This window comes from Scylla paramamosain, chromosome 1 (assembly GCF_035594125.1).
Source record: "Scylla paramamosain isolate STU-SP2022 chromosome 1, ASM3559412v1, whole genome shotgun sequence".
NCBI lineage: Eukaryota > Metazoa > Arthropoda > Malacostraca > Decapoda > Portunidae > Scylla > Scylla paramamosain.
The window spans coordinates 7,253,106-7,274,594 of NC_087151.1; the positions used below are offsets into that span (position 1 = coordinate 7,253,106).

The following is a 21,489-nucleotide window of genomic DNA, read 5'->3' on the forward strand; positions in this document are numbered from 1 at the left end:
ACACATGAGGACAACGGCCAAAAGAAAATAAAGTAAAAAAAAATATCCCGCTTAGTAGTTTATGAATATATTTCGATGCATTCCGGTAGTTTTTGGCTGCATTTCGGTGGTTTTTAGCTGTATTTCAGTGATTTAGGTAATTCTATGAATGCATTTCGGTGGTTTTTGGCTGCATTTCTATTGTTCATGGTTGTATGTAAGTAGTTTTTGGCTGCATCGCGGTGCATTTCGGTAGTTTTTGGTTACAGTACATAGGCACAACCGGTATTTGGGTGCATTTCGGTGCATTTCGGTAGTTTTTGGTTTGCATTCCGTTTTTTTTTTTTTTTTTTTTTGCATTTCGATGCATTTCGGTAGTTTAAGGCTGCATTTCGGTGGATTTCGATCATTTTTTTGGGTGCATTTCGGCAGTTTTAGCTTGCATTTCTGTGCATTTCGGTATCAGGCACAATCGAGGGTGAGTACGCTACCAGCCCTACACAACGCTCACGACTGGTACGGTACATCTAAAGAGAGTACTCACAATAATTCTCTCTCTCTCTCTCTCTCTCTCTCTCTCTCTCTCTCTCTCTCTCTCTCTCTCTCTCTCTCTCTCTCTCTCTCTTCAAGGTTCATGATCAAATAGGTGGGAAGCATGCTGAGTTTATTCACATAACAGAACTGGATGCTATGTATTCACATATATATATATATATATATATATATATATATATATATATATATATATATATATATATATATATATATATATATATATATATATATATATATATATATATATATCTTAAAGCCATCATGTTTCCCTAGTTATTTATACCCTGAAAATATGACAGGAGTGATGAATCTAATTACATGACAAGTTGCGAGGAAAATGAAGATAGCCATTCACAATCGACCCTACAAGACAGTATCGCCCTCCTCCTTCTCTCCCTTCATTCAAACCTCTCCTTCTCTCTTTTTTCTACTTCCTCCCCCTCCTCTCATTCTCTCCTCTTTTCTCCCCTACACTTTTCCCTTCACTTCTCTCCCTCACCTCTCCTTTCTGCTATTTCCTCCTCCATCTCTCCTTTCTCCTCTTCCCTCTTTCACTTCTCCTTTCTTCTCTTCCCTTCCCCACCTCTTCTTTCTTCTCTTCCCTCTTCCACCTGTCTTTTCTTCTTTACCCTCCTCTACTTCTTTCTTCTCTTCCCTCCTCTACTTCTTTCTTCTCTTCCATCCTCTACCTCTCCTTTATTCATTTCCCTCTTCCGCTTCTCCTTTCTTCTCTTCCCTCCTCCAACTCGCTGTTCTTCTCTTCCCTGCTCTTCATCTGATAGTCATTCACTTCGTTGTAAGGCATGACACTCTCTACCGGCCTGTAACAAAGATAAAAAAAAGTAGGAGCTCAACTTTACGAATGGCGACAACTTACATTAAATAAGAGATACGAAATACAGTAAATATCTGCTAGTGACAGAACAATGGGCAAAATTCAATTTGTAAGATAACCGAACATGTTCTCCCATGTTCGTGAAGTGACACAGTATATGCAGTTTCTATGAAAACTTTATATTAGTGCCGTAAAACAGGTGATAAAAATAATTGACTGCTTGGGGACAAGCACCTCAGTGGGCTGTGTTTTCTTCTAATTTTGTTGCCCTTAGCCAATGCCCCTTCTTCACACACACATACACACACACACAAAAAAAAAAAAGAAAAAGAAAAATAATAATAATAATAAATAAATAAATAAATAAATAAATAAAATAAATAAAAAATAATAAAATAAAATAAGTAAATAAATAAATAAATAAAAATAAATAAATAAATAAGAATAAATAAATAATATATAAACAAAAAAAATGAAACAAAATAAATAAACAAATAAATAAATAAATAAATAAATAAAAAATCCCTGGAACACGATGCGCCATCTTGCTGTGATGTAATGCCTTAGATTGGCGACTGAGCCATGCAAGAGCTAAGTCAGACAAACCTGTGTCATGGCTTCTTCAGACGCTACTATCCATGTTCAGGTAAGTTTTAAGCAACTTCAGTAATGTATTGACAAACATAAATGTATTGCAAGCAAAGAAATGTTAAAAAGTGACAATGACTGCAGAAAAAGCCGTACCTCCTCTAACACACAGACTTCAAATTAATCTTTCGGTATTTCTGTGATGTGCCCAAGGGGAGCTTGACATGAGTGGCAGAGATAATGATGACCGTAAAGAAACATATATGGTGTAATAGCTATGGCTCTGTATTTCTGGGCGGGGACTCCTCTCCTCACGTTCTTTCTGAAGAAGCTCAGCCGGTGTGACTATAGCCGGGCGGGGACTCCTCTCCTTACGTTCTTTCTGAAGAAGCTCAGCCGGTGTGACGATAGCCATTCTTACAGAAAATGTAATTTAGTTTGGTTATAGTAAAGAGAAAACTGAAACACCAGAAACTCATTTGAATAAAAGGAGGAAGCCGTGCATGCAGCAGGACTGATCTGTCTGATCCAGAATCGAACACCGGTCACATGCATCTCCTTTATTATAATATATTACTCGTATTTTTCATTGTTTCGTAATGGAGGACGTAGTTCTTCAATCAGTCATTTCAACAAGACGGTAAAGTCCGACCAATAACGGCAAGGGCTTTGGTGACCATCTTGACGTCGATAAGGCGTTGGATTCCCGTTTCCGTAGTTATTGTCCTGCCTCTCACGGCCGTTTATCGCATCTTCAAATTAATACCTCAGGATTTCAATGAAACGCCCAAGTTGGTATAACTTGTACACTTACGATCTCCATTTATGGTCATTAGTCTGTTTTTACATTTCTGCTTACCATTGTATGAAGCTCTGCACTCAATGCACTTCTGCTGTCACCACCATCCAAGTCATGGTCTGGACTGGAGAAGGAGGGCGGCGTGGAGGCAGAGGTGATAATGGCCATGCAGGAACATCTGGACTACTCGGGGGAATCTTACGTTGTGAAGGGTGGCGTGGGCACAAAGAAACATCTGGACTAATCGGCGGAGAACTCCCTCGTGGAGAAATGGAAGAGACTGGCTGGCTTTCGGCAGGAAAAGATAGTGAATCAAATGGGGGAGAGAATGAACGAGCAGAAGGAAGCTGCTTTGAAGGTTTGGGCAAGTTTCTTTGAAGTGAACGAACAATGGGTGCTGAAGATTCCGAGGAGGAATGTTCTGGAGAGGAAGAACGGTGTTTACTTAAGGAACAGGAGGAGGAGGAGGAGAGGGAAGGATGTTTTTCCATATGGATGGTCGATTGTTGTTGCAGTGACGGACGAATACGTGACAGAGGCTGCGCCTTACGAGTGGTATCTCTGAATGATTGGTGAGTCGTTCTTTGGCGCCGGAACAAGATGTTCGTATGACTCAAGGCAGTGGTATGCTTTACGGTGGAGTGAGAAGGTAATCGCTCGGGGAAAGGAAAAGTTGATTGTTCTGGAGAGGAAGGGGGTGTGGAAAGTATGCAACGGGGTGTAGGAGGTGAGGGAGACGTGCTAAGAGAGGAATAAGGTACATATCGGAGTTTAGGAAAATAATTATCGGGTGATGAAGCATGTGGTGCCTGATCCGGTATGTGCTTTACAGGGCACAGGGAGAAGGAGATGGGTTCTCTATGAAGAAAGGAAAGCTGCGAATGAGTAGGAGATTGCCTCAAGATGACAGAACTACTCCTGTGTAATTTCTCTTGTTTTTTCTTTAGCCTCCTTGTCTGTGGTCTTGGTTTATCCTCACAAAGGGACTCGGCCTGGGCCTCTGTAAAGAATAAAGAAAAACAAGTATCGGGAGATTGGAACCTTTGTTATATATACCAAGATATACCTCCTACACAGTGTGGCAATTTTGGGCTACGACAGGTCACGACTCTGGGACACAGAACATCCTGGCTGTTGATGTGAGAGGGTCACATGTTGTTTGATAGAGGTTTAAAGATGATCACCGTATGATGAGCAGGCGTCGGGAGGGTAGGTGGAATCAGGAGAAGGGGCACCAAAAATTACTCCATAGATCCTTTTCGACAGAGATTGAAATGAATCTGAACCAGCGGTCACTTTCGTTTTATGACAGATGTCACAGATGGCAGTGACCTCTCTTCAAGCAGATGCGAGACTGTCCGGGCTATTATTCAAATTTTGACAGCTTCCTGTCAGCACAGTCGTTGATACTGACTGCTGACTACTAGTACCTAAGACTAACGATGGACTTGCGTGATGACAGTCCTCATCTAATGACGGATGTTCGTGATGACTGTCTGCTTAGAGATATCGACGAACACGTTGTCGGTATGTTGGCAAGATAATGACTGCCGATTTTATAGTTGGCAGCGTGTCACAGCACTAATACCTATTTTGATATCCTGGCATCCACTAGCAAGGCTACCACTAAGACACTCGGGAAAACCGTAGGGAAGACCCTACCGTTTTCCCTACTCTACACACTCGTAGGGTAGGGTCTGTCATCATCGAAACTAGAACAGGAGACATTCCTGACAGTTTTCAACATTTTAAAGTTGACCGGCGGTGGTCAAGGACGTCTATGATCACCGACACTAAGCGACGGCTGACCGCAGATTGTCCACGGTCTTAATTATCGTCGATCAGGCCATTTTCTGCCGACGGCTGCTAGGCGGGCCATAGGTATGAACTGTTAACGTGAATGGTGGAAATGTAAAATGTCATCAGTAATAAAGATAATTTTCTGAGGGAAATGGGCACTCCCTAATAAGGTTATAAATTATAGTGACCGAAAGAGAAGAAGAGTAGACAGAGACCAGAGACTGCAAAGGTGCGCAATGGGCAAGATGACGGAATCACTTCAGTAAGTGGAACTTTAAAGTGTAACGCATTCTAAAAATCAAATATGAAGAGTATGAAGAGAAAGAGGAATAACTGTAGGATAATGAGTGTTACATGTTGTTTATGTTTTGTATTGTATAGGGTTTGTATGATATATGAAGATTAATTTAATTGCAGAATATGAATTATGTGCATTGATGTGATGCTGACTTTATAATCTCTTCCCTTATTTAACTTTAATTACAATGATTGAATATTGACTATATATATGGATTTGATATTATATATTTCTCATGCATGACTATTACATTAATTATTTAAATTAGGGCATATGAAGAGATGCAAAGTAACATCATGTACAGTATGTACAGGTACATACCTGTTACAGAGACGTAAGATGTTAAGCGAGCAAGGTTTTCCAGTCAGATATGTAAGAAATATAAATATAAATAGTATTAATTAGGTAATATTAAAAATCTTATTGAGTATTGATGAATCCAGTGGCCTATCAACAAACATCATCTGCAAATCCATGCAACATCTTGGTCAAGACAAAGATCGTCAGCAACGGTTGGCGGAGTCGTGGTTGTCCCCAGATCAAATAACCAGTGAGACGAGACTTGTGTTGAACTGGTTGCAAGTGCCAAGGCACCATAGGAACATTAATTCCTCCATTTTTGGATCATGGAAGCTGACTTTTCAAAATCTTTCAAGATCTAACTCCCCTCGTGATTTCTGGCACCTATCTAAAAAATCTCCAATAACTCTCTTCATTTTTCCCTCCTTTATTTCAACCTGATGGCACCACTGCCGTCTCATCTATTTCTAAAGCTGAACTCTTCGCTCAAACCTTTGCTGAAAACTCTGCCTTGGATGATTCAGGGCTTGTTCTTCCCTCCCCTTCACTCTCTGACTACTTCATACTACCTATTAAAAATTCTTCGCAATAATGTTTTCCATGCCCTCGCTGGTCTAAACCCTCGGAAGGTTTATGGACTTGATGGGGTCCCCTTTATTGTTCTCCGAAACAGTGCCTCCGTGCTTGCACCTTACCTCAAATTCTTTCAACTCTATCTATCAATATCTACCTTTCCTTCTTGCTGGAAGTTTGCCTACATTCAGCCTGTTCCTAAAACAGGGTGACCGTTCTAATCCCTCAAACTACCGTCATATTGCTTTAATTTCCTGCCTATCTAAAGTTTTTTTTATATATCCTCAACAGGAAAATTCTTAAACATCTATCACATCACAACCTTCTATCTGATCGGCAGTATGAGTTCCGTCCAGGCCGCTTTACTAGTGATCTTCTGGCTTTCCTTACTGAGTCTTGGTCATCCTCTTTTAGAGATTTGAGTGAAACTTTTGTTGTTGCCTTAAACATATCAAAAGCTTTTGATGTCTGGCACAAAGCTTTGATTTCCAAACTTCCCTCCTACGGCTTCTGTCCTTTTCTTTGTAATTTCATCTCAAGTTTCCTTTCTGGCTGTTCTACTGCTGCTGTAGTAGACGGTCACTGTTCTCCTAAATCTATTAACAGTGGTGTTCCTTAGGGTTCTGTCCTGTCACCCACTCTCTTCCTATTATTCATCAATGATCTTCTAAACCAAACTTCTTGTCCTGTCCACTCCTTCACTGATGATACCACCCAGCACTTTTCCGCGTCTTTTCCTCGACGTCCAACCCTTCAGGAAGTAAACAGTTCACGCAGGGAAGCCACAGAATGCCTGACTTCTGATCTCTCTGAAATTTCTGATTGGGGCAGAGCAAACTTAGTATTGTTCAATGCCTCAAAAACTCAGTTCCTCCATCTATCATCTCTACACTGCCTTCCAGACAACTATCCCCTCTTCTTCAATAACACTCAACTGTTCCCCCTCATCTACACTGAACATCCTCAGTCTGTCCTTTACTTATAATCTAAACTGGAAACTTCACATCTCATCTCTAGCTAAAACAGCTTCAATGAGGTTAGGTGTTCTGAGTCGTCTCCGCAAGTTTTTCTCCCCGCCCCCCCTTTTCCCCCGCTGCTAATTCTGTGCAGGGGCCTTATCCGTCCATGCTTGGAGTATGCTTCACATGTATGGGGGTTCCACTCAAACCGTTCTTTTAGACAGGGTGGAATCAAAAGCTTTTCGTCTTATCAACTCCTCTCCTCTAACTGACTGTCTTCAGCCTCTTTCTCATCGCCGCAATGTTGCATCTCTTGCTATCTTCTGCCACTATTTTCATGCTAACTAACTGCATGATTCCCCTCCTCCCGCGGCCTCTTGCACAAAATTTTCTTCTCTCTTTCATCCCTATTCTGTTCACCTCTCTAATGCAAGAGTTAACCAGTATTCTCAATCATTCATCCTTTTTGTCTGGTAAACTCTGGAACTCCCGGCCTGCCTTTGTATTTCCACCTTCCTGTGACTTGAACTCTTTCAAGAGGGATGTTTCAAGACACTTAACGTGTATTTTTGACAAACTTTTTTCGACTCTTGACGGAAACCAGCATCTCAGTGGGCCTTTTTTTTTTTCTTTACAGTTTTTGTTGCCCTTAGCCGATGTCTCCTAAAGAAAAAAAAAAAGTCTAACCCTCAGTACTTACATGTATAAGAATATCAAAATGCCCCTCCTAAATAAAAAAAAAAAAAAAGTCTAACCTTCAGTACTTGCATGTAGAAGAATATCAAAAGCCTTGTCCTTTTCGTCCTTCTTCGAGTGTCGTACGTTCTTCCTGTGCCAGGCCTCGCCCTGCAGAGTAGAGGACCCGGCAACGTTATGCGTTTTGTTTTCCTGTTTTACTACGCGCTTGAGAGGCGGTGTTACATCGTTTTTCAGGCCTAAGTAACAAAGTATTGGATTAGGCTCATCTTCTATGTGTTTTTTATACCTAACTCTATATCATTAGTTACACAGTGTATCGTAACCTTTTAATCATTACATTTAATGTTTATTCCTAATAAAATAACTGACATGCAAACTTCCAACTGTACACGAAGTCCCATACGTGGTCATTTTATGTGTTATTTTTATGGTACAGTACTGTACAGTAGTGATGTATCGGATACCAATTTTAGAGCTCCACGGAAGCCAGATATGCACTTCTCATAAAAGGCAGTGATTGCAGATGTTAAAATATCAGTATTTGCTGATACGGATGCGATTGTGGATATCTTTAACCTCCATATCAGCGGTTGCGGTTGTGATTGTGGATGCGGATATTCTTTTTGAACATATCACAGTAATACAAAGTGCGTCGTATCTGCTACACAAAATTCCAGAGAGGAGGAAGAGAGAGCAGAGGAAAAGAAAAAAAAAAGAAATAAAAAGTGATATGATAAAATAAGTAAGGAAATATACACTATATTTCAAGAATGTATAAGATGTAACCAGAGAAGGGGAGTACAAGGGGCAAGGAGATGGAGGGACTAGAAATGGGAAAATGGTGGATGGGGGAAGTACAAAAATGAGCAGGGAACAGGAACAAGGGAGTATTTATTTCCCACTACTTCGTCTCTCCCTGTAATTCTTCACCCACTCCTCACCTTTCTTGTTTATATTTATTTTCTACTTTCTCCCCGTACTCCCATCCTCCTCCTTCACCCTTCCCCTACTTCCTTGCCCAGAGTACTCTCCTTCCTTCGTGATGAACTCCCTTCCTCCCCCCTCTCTTACTTTCCTCTCCCTTCCTCTTTCGTTTTGTTTCAAACTTCCCTCCCTGCCTCCTCCTCTCCCCTTACCTGTCCAAGATAGAGGGATATGGGAGTCTCTCTACCCCTCACTCATTCCATAGCAGTTTACTCTCCATCCTTCCTCATTCGCTCTCTTACCTTCTTAAATAATTTCATTATCATTTTCAGTCAGTCTCATTCTATCTATTAATCCTCAGGATCAATCATTCTCACACTTCATCTTTAACTATACTTTCACACTCACTCAAGTTTAATTTCTTTCAGTCACTCTGACTCTCATTCTGATAAACACTCACTCCCATCCACACTCTTAGTCTCACTTACATTACATAATCACTTTACACACATTACACACTCTAACTCATTTTCATAATCCAACTAACGCTTTTCTCCACGCTGACTCTCATTCACGCTTATTCTCACTTATTCCATTCAACTCATTCACGCTTACCCTCACTCACTCACCCAAACTTAGCATAATTCAATCTCTCTCTCTCTCTCTCTCTCTCTCTCTCTCTTACATCTCCAGCATTCTCCACATTCTCAATCAGCCTCCCTCATTCGTCCTTGCACGCACACACACACACACACACACACACACACACACACATCCGGAATCTCAACATTTCTTTGACGAGGAAGCGGAGCTTTTGTTATCTAAAAATGCGGTTATAGATATTGAGTCGGATCTTTCATTGTTTTAAAACCCGGATACGGATAGAAATGAGGATAGTATTTATATTGCGGATGCTCCGTGGATGGATGCGGATATCTGATACATCACTACTGTACACCTTGATCAATAGCATTTATGTCTGATTTTAATGTGCCACCCACTGCAACGTTACGGCAGCCTCATGAGAAGACCAAGATAAAGAAAAACAATCTAAAGTCAGAAATACAATGTTACATACTGTCAAAGATTTGAAAGTTGGCAAGCAAAATAGCATGTATCCACTTCAAGAGGGTATAATTGTATCTTCTCAATCTTTCCTCAAACTGTATGAGTTTCTGAAAACAACCTTCGGAGTTATGTACATGACGTTCAAATTAAATCAAGATGGCGCTGAACATACACTGTATTTGGTTATCTGAGATAGATGGGAGCCTCTTACCAACATCCATTACTACCCCAAGTAAAATTCATATTAAAATCATACCTTCTTAAATATGTAAAACAAAAAAAAAAAAGCTGGTTGGAATAGCTTACAACATGCCCCAGGAAAAAAAAAAAAAAAAAAAAACATGATGCTACTAAATCAGTAATATCGATCATATTCACATACTGACACTATAAATTATGAAAGAGACACTTTTAAAACAGACACATTGTAATATGAATTAATGATTTCAGCAATGCCTTTCTCCTCTGAGGCAACCATGGACACTGAAGCCACAGAAAACTATCCTGCATCCTCCAATGTAAAGGAAAAAACTTAAGACTTGACTGAGATATGTTGGCGGACATATTTATAATGATGGAACGTACCCAAAACGCGTAAATAGTGCAAAAATACCAGCAAAGAGAAGCTCTGAAATTTCATTTCATGCATGACCGCTCTAACATCCAGCAAGCTTAACGAGTCATCACTGATCAACATTAGGCATCATGTTGACCCAGCATGCCTGTTGCATATTACTGTCTGTCTCTACATACAATAGCCATTAAATAAAAAATAATTAGTATGTCTGACTCTGTCTGGATCACAGAAAAAGCAAACAATCGGTTTTATATAATAACTTTTAAATAATTAGCAATATCAAAAGCCCTGGCAGACCAGCTATTCACTTAAAAATGGCATATAATATGTACTTTAAGCAGTGAGGCCTTCAGCTGCTGCAGTCTCCTGACAAATGAATTAAGCGATTTTATTCTATTTATTGATATATTTTATTCATTTATTTACTTTTTATTTATTTACTTATTTATTATTTTTTTATTATTTTATTTATTTATTTATTTATTTATTTATTTATTTTCCGGCAGCATGTCATCCTGGCTTTGACCTGTTTTTCCGTAGTCAAGGGACGGAGCTCCAAAGGAGCCTAGGAAACTGAAGACGCCTCTTGCGAAGCTATTTCTATTACAAGTAAAATGAAAGAAAAAAAAAAAACGGGGAAAAGATAATGTTTGTGTTACGACAGAGTTCAATGGGGATGACGCCACCTCCTTTTTGCATACTTGCCTCGTAAAAGCTTTTAGTTATCAAGAAATTATCGAGGTTTTTCTTATAAGTCAAGAGTAAAGTACCTTAATTACACACTTTTCTCAGTACATTAGCTTGAGAAAATTAGAGGAAGGTCTGAAATTAACTTTGCCAGAAGGTGAGCCTAATCCAACACTGCTATTTAGATAAACATTAAAATACTTTTTAACACCTCTGAAATGCGTTAGTAATCGCGAGTGTAAGACAGTACTCTAATACTCTGTGAGAGCATACAAACTCACATATGTTTTGCGATACCTTGGCCCTCTGAATCCAGGATAGGAACCTCTCGCTGAAAAAAAAAAAAGTTAGAAATATTGGACTTCTTTCACATAGTACTTGAAATGTCTTCCATTATGTTGAAAACACTAACTCATGTAAATCTCTTTAGTACTGAAGCTTCCTTCATTCACAAACTATTTCATTTACTAGATAAAACAACAGTCAATAATTAAGTTTTTGGTTCAGGAAATGCAAATTTGAGAATGACTTCACGATAGGTATTTCTGAAATATCTAATGGAATGAATAAACACGGACGCTTCTGTTAATAAAAGATAGATAGATAGATAGATAGATAGATAGATAGATAGATAGGTAGATAAATAGATAGATAGATAGATAAATAAATAAATAAATATGGAAAAATAAAGCATCTATATATAAGACATCGTAAACTTGTTAAAAAAAAAAAAAAGTTCCCACCTGCAGCTTGAAGTAGACATAGATAAGTTTAAGTAATACATTGTAGTACATGCTTACGCAACCCTGGAACACAATGTCCTACGTGCTGTACCATGAAACGCACAGAATTTCAAACGTAGAAGCGTAATATACTACTGGCTCCATTATGTTGAAGCGCTTTGCTATCTACTAATGATCAGTTTCAAATACTCCGAGATATTAGATTGAGTTTTCATAGACGGTTTCTCCTTTTAATATCTTTGATTCATTGTGTAGACACTTTAATGGATTATCATTACATTTAAAATAATAGATAAGTAAATAAAAACTCCCTGTATATTAAGTTGAAAATCTAGTCGCGAGTGTTTGAGAACATGACCCCAGGTTGAACTAGAAGGGAAACTGTGACATGGATTCTTCTAAAGTAATCTAGTCCCGTTAATTACGTATTTAAACGCCTTTGACAAAAGTTAATACTTATTAGCTTTCATTTGTGTTTTCAAAATATTATAGGAGAAAAACACCCACGAGAAGCAACTAACTATCTCTTTGGTCTTTGAAAATAGACCTAATAACAACCCTAGGCGTTTCAAAATAAGGGTTAAGGTAGTGTACTTACAGACATAGCGTGACAGATAGTATTTGGATGGAGATGAAGCCGGCATTTCTAAGATATTCAAGAAATTATGATCGAACTTCCTGTAGTCAGTTCCGTGTATGCGTGTGTCTTTCTGTGTGTGTGAGTGTGTGTGTACTGTTCTTGCCATTACAACACATGATTCGAAACTGGCTCGAACATTATTGTCGAATTGCAGGTTAACTATAAAATGTTCAGGGGAAGGAAACTACACAGTGAGATGCAAGGAAGCTAAAGGCTCGAAGAATTATTACTCTAGATGGGGAGAGCCAAGGAAGGTATAGTAAAAAGATAGCCGATCCTTAAGTATGTTCGCGGCACGCCTGCGTGGGCAGCACAGTCGACTCTCAGCTCGAAGCATGTAAACAAAACACGAACCCAGTATAACAATATCCATGCCTATGTGTACAGGTACAGTACCTATTGTACCTATTTCCACCTGTCATCCTTATCCATAAATGTGCTTTATTTATTTATTTATTTTATCTTATTTATTTATTTTATTTATTTATTATTATTATTATTATTATTTTTCTTTTGAAGCTCGCTGTTGACTCAGCACTAACAGCCAGGTTACTAACTTTATTCCATTCATCAAACTTAAAAAGAGAAATAGGAAGGAACAATGTGCTCCTACTTTTCTCTTCTTCGAAAAGAATAAAATAAAGTAAAATAAATCTTGTTCTCACCTCCTTTCACTACTTGCCTATACACAATCATATGTTTCTTTCTATGCTGATATTTCATCATACTTATAACTTAATGAAGATCGATGGCAGCCCTTGCTTTTCAGTTAACAAAATATCTACTTCTTATAGACTGCGTTGCATCAAAGTGACTTAATTACAGCATGACAGGAGACAGAACCCATATTATCTCTGGCTCTCCCAAGATTCACGTCCTTGGGTTAAGCATTTTTTTTTTTTTTTTTATGTAGGAGGGACACCGGCCAAGGGCAACAAAAATCTAAAAAAAAAAAAAAAAAAACACTGAGATGCCGGTCCCAAATAGGGTCCGTGGTGGTGGTCGAAAATTGAAGGATAAGTGTCTTGAAACCTCCCTCTTGAAAGAGTTAAGTCATAGGAAGGTGAAAATGCAGAAGCAGGAAAGGAATTCCAGAGTTTACCAGAGAAGGGGATGAATGATTGGGAATACAGGTTAACTCTTGCGTTAGAGAGATGGACAGAATAGGAGTGAGAGAAAGAAAGTCTTGTGCAGCGTGGCTGCGGGAGGACGGGAGGCATGCAGTTAGCAAGATCAGAAGAGCAGTTACCATGAAAATAGCGGTAGAAGATAGCAAGAGATGTAGCATTCCGGTGAGAGAGAGGCTGAAGACAATCAGAGGAGAGGAGTTGATGAGACGAAAAGCTTTTTATTCCACACTGTCTAAATGATAGGTATAAGTGGAACCCCCCCCCCCAGACATATGGAGCATACTTCATACATGGACGGATAAGGCCCTTGTACAGAGTTAGCAGCTGGGGATGGGGGTGAGAAAAATTGGTGGAGACGTCTCAGAACACCTGACTTCGTAGAAACTGTTTTAGCTAGAGGTGAGATGTGAAATTTCCCGTTTAGATTATAAGAAAAGGACAGACTGAGGGTGTTCGGTGTAGAAGAGGGGACTAGTTAAGTGTCATTGAAGAAGAGGGATAGTTGTTTGGAAGGTTGTGTCGAGTTGACAGATGGAGGAATTGAGTTTTTGAGGCATTGAACAATACTAACTTCTAACTACTAACTTCTGTGATAAACAACATATGTTAGTACTTTAAGATGTTTTTTTTTTTCTCATGAAAAGTTACGGTGGGAGTAACGAGAGTACACAAAATTTATAATTGCTACAGTAATGACATTTGAGCAGGAGAGTTGGAGGTGTTGAGAGTGTGAGATATGGGACGAGATTGAAATAGAAAAGCTAGTGAGCTAATCTGTTGCTACCATCATTAACAGAGGTCATGGCATTATTCAAGAAAATAAATGCTTATACTAGTATACTGTTTCTGATACGAAGATACTAACAGCAGATTTTCTGCCTCCTAGGATACTGTAATGGACATCTATGACATGCTTTGATCAGTACGAGAGCTAAAAAATTTAGGACACTGGAGGAAAAGGTTTGCTTTAGCATTATATCATCATGATCCTAAAAGGATTAAGCACTGCATTTCTCACTGAAAAACTTCGTTATTAGGGGCAAACAACTCTTGCAGTCCTGTAAGTTACTTTGTGGAAATGTATCTTATATAATGGTTAGCAAAGATTTGTTTTATTTTGACCAGACTTCTGATTCTGGTATTGGAAGCAAGGATTTTGAACATTGCAGGAGTAGGAAACTTGGGAACAATGCATTTTCTTATCCATAGCTCACTGGTTAAAATGATCAATATGAGAATACTCTGGAATAGTGGTGGAGTCCCTTGGTATGTAATAAATCAATTTACCTTAGACTGAGCAAAATAGGACATCACAAAGTAACCCAAGTATCTTACAGGCTTGAGTACATCGTATGTAGGTTACTTAGTTGAAATTGTCTGCATGTTGGAGTGGAGTTGAGTGGTAGAGAGGATTGGATTGATAGTGGTGTTGGGAGGTTGGAAGTTGAATGCAGATCTGATGTGATAACATGGTGTGTGTGTGTGCTTATTTGCAGGTAGATTTCAATACTATGTGGTTCCAGATCATAGCTATGTATGTTCTTTTAACAGATTTAAATTGTAATTATAAGTTACCATCACTGAATTAATGTTTTATTGGAAATATAGCATATTTCTGACAAAGTTTGTGATCTTTTGTGTGTAATTTATTGGACCTGCATAATATTTTGAACCTTATGAATGTCAAATGGCATGGGCATTTTCAGCCATCAGTTAGACAACAGCAGTAAAGCAAAAGATTAAGTTTCGGATGTAGGTGGTCTCTCCATTTCCACTGAAAATGCACTGAAGCTTCTCAAAGGTGGAAACAGTTTTGTACGGCACTATTGAGAAAATATTATAAGGGAAAAGTGTATTTTCTTGGGCAATCATAAGTTTGTGTTGCATATGCATGTGTTCCAGTAACTAACCACAGGCATTAGTTTAATAGAATTTAAGATATTTTATATTCTTAAAAAGAGTTTGCTGGAAAGGCACATCAATGTGAGTGAGAAGATGGTTCAGGCATGTGGAGGGAATGGAGAACAGAAAACTCATAAAGAGAATAATGAGGTCAGATGTCTGTGGTGACCAGTGAAAGTCCCTTTACAACAAAGTGCATCATCCTACTCGTATTCCTGACCGTCTTGGAGATATGCCCAACATTCTTGACCTTTTCCTGACCTCTAATCCTTCTGCTTATGCTGTCACCCTTTCTTCTCCGTTGGGCTCCTCCAATCACAATCTCATATCTTTATCTTGTCCTATCGCTCCAATCCCTCCTCAGGATCCCCCTAAGCGAAGGTGCCTCTGGCGTTTTACCTTTGCTAGTTGGGGGGACCTGAGGAGGCATTTTGCTGATTTTCCTTGGAATGACTACTGCTTCCGTGTCAGAGACCCATCTTTGTGTGCTGAGCGCATAACAGAGGTGATAGTGTCTGGCATGGAGGCATACATTCCTCACTCTTTTTCTCGTCCTAAACCTTCTAAACCTTGGTTTAACACAGCTTGTTCTCGTGCTATACATGATAGAGAGGTGGCCCACAAAAGGTACTTAAGCCTTCCATCACCAGAATCTCATGCACTTTATATTTATGCCCGGAACCATGCCAAGTCTGTTCTCCAACTAGCCAAAAACTCCTTCATTTACAGAAAGTGTCAAAACCTTTCAAGATCTAACTCCCCTTGTGATTTCTGGCATCTAGCCAAAAATATCTCCAATAACTTTGGTTCTTCTTCTTTCCCTCCTCTATTTCAACCAGATGGCACCACTGCTATCACATCTATTTCTAAAGCTGAACTCTTCGCTCAAACCTTTGCTAAAAACCCTACCTTGGACGATTCTGGACTTGTTCCTCCCTCTTCTCCACCCTCTGACTACTTCATGCCACATATTAAAATTCTTCGCAATGATGTTTTCCATGCCCTCGCTGGCCTAAACCCTCGGAAGGCTTATGGACCTGATGGGGTCCCTCCTATTGTTCTCTGAAACTGTGCCTCCATGCTTGCACCTTGCCTAGTCAAACTCTTTCAGCTCTGTCTGTCAACATCTACCTTTCCTTCTTGCTGGAAGTTTGCCTACATTCAACCTGTTCCTAAAAAGGGTGACCGTTCTAATCCCTCAAACTACCATCCCATTGCTTTAATTTCCTGCCTATCTAAAGTTTTTGAATCTATCCTCAACAGGAAGATTCTTAAACATCTATTACTTCACAACCTTGTATCTGATCGCCAGTATGGGTTCCATCAAGGCTGCTCTACTGGTGATCTTCTGGCTTTCCTTACTGAGTCTTGGTCATCCTCTTTTAGAGATTTTGGTGAAACTTTTGCTGTTGCCTTGGACATATCAAAAGCTTTTGATAGAGTCTGGCACAAAGCTTTGATTTCCAAACTACCCTCCTACAGTTTCTATCCTTCTCTCTGTAACTTCATCTCAAGTTTCCTTTCTGACCGTTCTATTGCTGCTGTGGTAGATGGTCACTGTTCTTCTCCTAAATCTATTAATAGTGGTGTTCCTCAGGGTTCTGTCCTGTCACCCACTCTCTTCTTATTATTCATTAATGATCTTCTAAACCAAACTTCTTGTCCTATCCACTCCTATGCTGATGATACCACCCTGCACTTTTCCACGTCTTTTCATAGACGTCCAACCCTTCAGGAGGTAAACATATCACGCAGGGAAGCCACAGAACGCTTGACTTCTGATCTTTCTAAAATTTCTGATTGGGGCAGAGCAAACTTGGTATTGTTCAATGCCTCAAAAACTCAATTTCTCCATCTATCAACTCGACACAACCTTCCAGACAACTATCCCCTCTTCTTCAATGACACTCAACTGTCCCCCTCTTCTACACTGAACATCCTCGTTCTGTCCTTTACTTATAATCTGAACTGGAAACTTCACATCTCATCTCTAGCTAAAACAGCTTCTATGAAATTAGGTGTTCTGAGACGTCTCCGCCAGTTTTTCTCATCCCCCCAGCTGCTAACTCTGTACAAGGGCCTTATCCATCCATGTATGGAGTATGCTTCACATGTCTGGGGGGATTCCACTTATACTGCTCTTCTAGACAGGGTGGAATCAAAAGCTTTTCGTCTCATCAACTCCTCTCCTCTAACTGACTGTCTTCAGCCTCTCTCTCACCGCCGGAATGTTGCATATCTAGCTGTCTTCTACCGCTATTTTCATGCTAACTGCTCTTCTGATCTTGCTAACTGCACGCCTCCCCTCCTCCCGCGGCCTTGCTGCACAAGACTTTCTTCTTTCTCTCACCCCTATTCTGTCCACCTCTCTAATGCAAGAGTTAACCAGTATTCTCAATCATTCATCCCTTTCTCTGGTAAACTCTGAAACTCCCTGCCTGCTTCTGTATTTCCACCTTCCTATGACTTGAATTCCTTCAAGAGGGAGGTTTCAAGACACTTATTCAGCAATTTTTGACCACTGCTTTGACCCTTTTATGGGACTGGCATTTCAGTGGGCATTTTTTTTATTAGATTTTTGTTGCCCTTGGCCAGTGTCTCTCCTACATAAAAAAAAAAAAAAAAAAAAAAAATTTGGTTGTATGGGCAAGCAATGATGCACCTCATGTGTCATTGTAGTGAAGGGGTTAAAAGGGAGGCTATGCTTGGAGTGGTTGAACTGTATGAAGAGAGCAATAACTATGCAGCAAGCAAGAGTGATTGTACATAATACAGGTGAATGGGGAGTAACTGTGGCGAGTGCAGAAAATGACATGGCCTCACTGACCCCAGGGAGGGGATATAGGCACATTTGGAGGGGCCCATTGGCATATGGACCCAGTTAAGGGATAGGATACTCCTAGCAAGTACTGTGGTCTCAGGATGGAAGTAGTTGTAGTCTCATAATGGAGGGGTAGGGTTAGATTTGTGTATGCTGTTGAGCCATGCTGTGGATGTATGTGGCCAGCTGTGCTGTGCCTAAGCTCCTAGGGTGTAGTATAGTGGTCTTTGAGACTGTCCCTTTCCACCAGGGGCTGATGGGGCTAAGAGTGTAAATGATGTGTGTATGAGTGTGTGGTGCCTTGTCTGGGCTATTCCATATGGGATTGCCAGCCATGTATATAAAGAAAACATAGGTATATTTGAATAAAAAGTAATAAAAAAGGAATTGTAAAGTTGCATAAACAGATGTGTCCACACAATTCTTTGTATGGTTTCTATGGGAAGGGAGTTTGCATATTGACTCACCTGAGGCAAGCTCCAAGAGTGGCACCATTGGGTTGCCAGGGCAATGCACCTCCTAGCTTATGCTTTTCCCCTGACTGATTGATATATGTATAATTAATTTCTAAAGAAACAATGATTGTAAGATTATACCAAAACAATTTAGATTTCTCCAAGTATAATAGAGAAGCATAAAACATTAAGTATAAATTAGGCATTTATGTGTATCCATTAGTTATGTTACTTATGTATGTGAAACATATGATGATGTAAAATGCAAAAGAAGTGTTTAGTGTTGAAATATGTCTTAGAATTTTATTTTCATATACATAAGCATTCAAAATTATGTGCTTGTACATAATGCAGTAAAAAAACCCTAAGACTACTGTCTTATACCTGTGTCAAGCTTAGAAGAATGAGGGAGCACTTGGCATTTGCTCTCTCAATGCCAGTTGTGAAGTGAAAAGTGTAGGTACTCTCTTAATCCCCCAAAATTCACTTCTCATCACCAATCTCCACAAGTTTTTTTGACCAAGTCATTAAGGTAAGCAAGTTTTACATGTGCTTCCTTTACTCTTTTAACATGTACAATAATTTTCAAAAAGAAAATGCAAAACTGGCCAGTACAGGGAGGCATGTAAGACTAATCACTCAGCTGATTAAAACTTAGGTGTAGACACCAACACTAAATCTAAAGATATTTTTGTAGAATGTATGACGTATTTTTGTTCTTTGAATAATTAAAATGTTTCTTCTTATTATTGTGTTAATTACTCAGCATGCATCTGTTAGCATCCCTTTGGTTCTAAGTACTCAGACACCTGAGGTGGCATTTAAAATATAAGTAAAAAGGAAAAAGAGGAAACAATATTTTTAGTTTACTGTAATCATATAGTCTTCTACTATCACTGCATCTTGCAACACTTCCTCCTCACTACATTTACAATCACTTCCACCATCAGCCATTCCTTAGCTAAACACACGTGTTTTACTATGACCCAATACATATTCTTCCCCTCTCAGTACTTTTTGCATTAATTTTTCTTATGCTGTCATCTCTTAACTGGTTTGTCTTCAAATACATTAATTGCTTATGTTAAGAAAAATGTCAGAAAACAGACATACTTGAAAAATGTCTGGGTTATGCAAGATGGAAATGTGAGCAACTTTTTACTATTACTGGAATTACAATGCAATGACAATGAATATATAATGGAAAAGGCATGTCACTAACACAGATAAACTGATAGCACATTTATATTATAATGTATATATTCTATGTCTATCCTCTAATCTTTCAGCAAATTTTAGTACATATATTATATGAGGATCTTTATACATACATACAGTTTTATGTATGTAAATACAAGAAAAAAAACAGTGATGCCCTGTCCAGGTGTGGGGTGGAGCAGGACGTGTTTACGTAAATCATGTAGAGTAGAGGGAAACACAGTCAGCCATGGGCTCATCACTACCAATGGAGTCCCAGTCATCTGTATCAGACTCTGATGATACATTATCTTCTACTCCAGCTCCAGTCATGGCTACTCTGGCATAATCATCTGTGTCAATGCTCTTGCAGAAGTGTATTGCATATTTTAGCTTTTCTCGAAGCACAGCCTGTAAAGAATATAATCAACAGTGAAGAAACTGCTTCAAAGAAGGCTGAAAATGATAAAATGGTTACAAGTGAATATCAGGACTATAAATCGAAGACAAAAATGTTAAAAGTGAACATTAGGAATAAAAATCAAAGGCAAAAAATATCACTGAATAATCAAATGCCAAGATCTTAAGAATAGTCTTAAAAAATCATTTGAAAAACTGATGTCATATCACTGCTCATATAACTATTAAAGTTTAAACATACAGCTTGTAAGATCTACTCAAAATGCTTAAAACATTTAATCATTAAATAAAAAATTGGCATTTCTTTCCAGTGTCATAATTCTTTAATTACTTGAGCTATAATCATGAAATACAATGATAAGAAAAATTGAAAAGGTCAAGTCTAAATTTCATAAAAAGCTGGATCTACTGTAAGTCTGAGTTTTCAAAGTGTGAATATTACAGTGTTTGTACAATCAGTGATTTAAATCTTTTTATTTTTGTTGGATAAATACTGAGATTCATTGAACATTATATGATTATTATATGCAACAGAAACAAACTTGAATAGAAGATTTTGAAGTCATTAGTATATTTCTCTAAAGTAGGGAGGATCTGTAATTCACTGATTTCAGAGGACTCATGGCTGGTTACTTCACATAACTAACCTTGCATGAATACCGTGGCATCTTGAGCAAGAAGAAACATGTGTATGATTCTGGGAGAAAATGGTCTGGAGGTGTATACTTGTCTAACACCTGAAAGGGAGAGAGGACATTGTTTAGCAAATAAAAACATCACCAGGAAAATTTTATATATCAGTGAAATTATCATAATTACTTAACACCACCAAATCTGAACTTCAAAATAATCTGCTAGTATGCAGGTCTGTTTCAATTCTTCTGTTTCTTTTGGAGGCTTATAGGGTTAACTTCTTTTATTTGTGGAGGCTTAGTTGGTTGGCTCCCATCTGTGGTGGTGTAGGCAGATCTTTAGAATGACATGTTGCTCCCATGAACTTCCCTAATATAGTCACCTTCAAAATAAGGGTTGATAGGAAGAATGTGGGTATTTATCACCAGTAGATCACCAGTAAAGTGGCCACAATGGAACCCATACTGGTGATCAGATATAAGGTTGTGAAGTGATGGATGTTTAAGTATCTTATTGTTGAGGATAGATTCAAAAACTTTAGAGACAGGAAATTCAAGCAATAGATCAGTGGCTTGAGAGATTACAATGGTCACCCTTTTTAGGAACAGGTTGAGTGTAAGCAAACTTCCTGCAAGAAGGAGAGGTATATGTTGATAGATGGAAAACTCAAGTACTGTTTGTGGGCCACCTCACTATCATGTATAGCATGTGAGCAGGCTGAGTTAAACCAAGGTTTGGAAGATTTAAGGCAAGAGAAAGAGTGAGGCATGTGTGCCTCCATGCCAGACCTTTGTTATGTGCTCAGCTCAGGATCAAGGACAGCAGGGACCCAGAAAGCATTATAATAGAAAAATTTAAGAGGAACAGGTGTAATACAGTCAGAGGGTGGAGGTAAAGAAAAAGAAAC

The 21,489-nt window shown here is 38.9% G+C and overlaps 2 protein-coding genes across 5 annotated transcripts in view; both read right to left on the minus strand.

Moving 5' to 3' along the window:
• Positions 1–796: 796 nt before the first annotated feature.
• Positions 797–18,372, minus strand: LOC135101056 (uncharacterized). Its single transcript, XM_064004659.1, has 7 exons — positions 18,345–18,372; positions 17,884–17,995; positions 11,983–12,030; positions 10,939–10,972; positions 7,442–7,532; positions 2,817–3,756; positions 797–1,355 (listed from the first exon to the last, which is right to left on the minus strand). Exons 1-6 carry the CDS (start codon positions 18,370–18,372, stop codon positions 2,837–2,839), a joined length of 1,233 nt encoding a protein of 410 aa, XP_063860729.1. The 3' UTR covers positions 797–1,355; positions 2,817–2,836.
• An 818-nt stretch (positions 18,373–19,190) lies between these two features.
• Positions 19,191–21,489, minus strand: part of LOC135097465 (E3 ubiquitin-protein ligase HERC2-like) — a 229,028-nt gene continuing 226,729 nt past the window's right edge. For all 4 annotated transcript variants that reach the window (XM_063999465.1, XM_063999433.1, XM_063999564.1 and 1 more), the window contains 2 exons: positions 20,597–20,686; positions 19,191–19,940 (listed from right to left, as the gene is read on the minus strand). In XM_063999465.1, the coding sequence (XP_063855535.1) occupies positions 19,749–19,940; positions 20,597–20,686 (282 nt within the window). In that variant the 3' untranslated portion in view covers positions 19,191–19,748. The remainder of the gene's footprint in view (positions 19,941–20,596; positions 20,687–21,489) is intronic.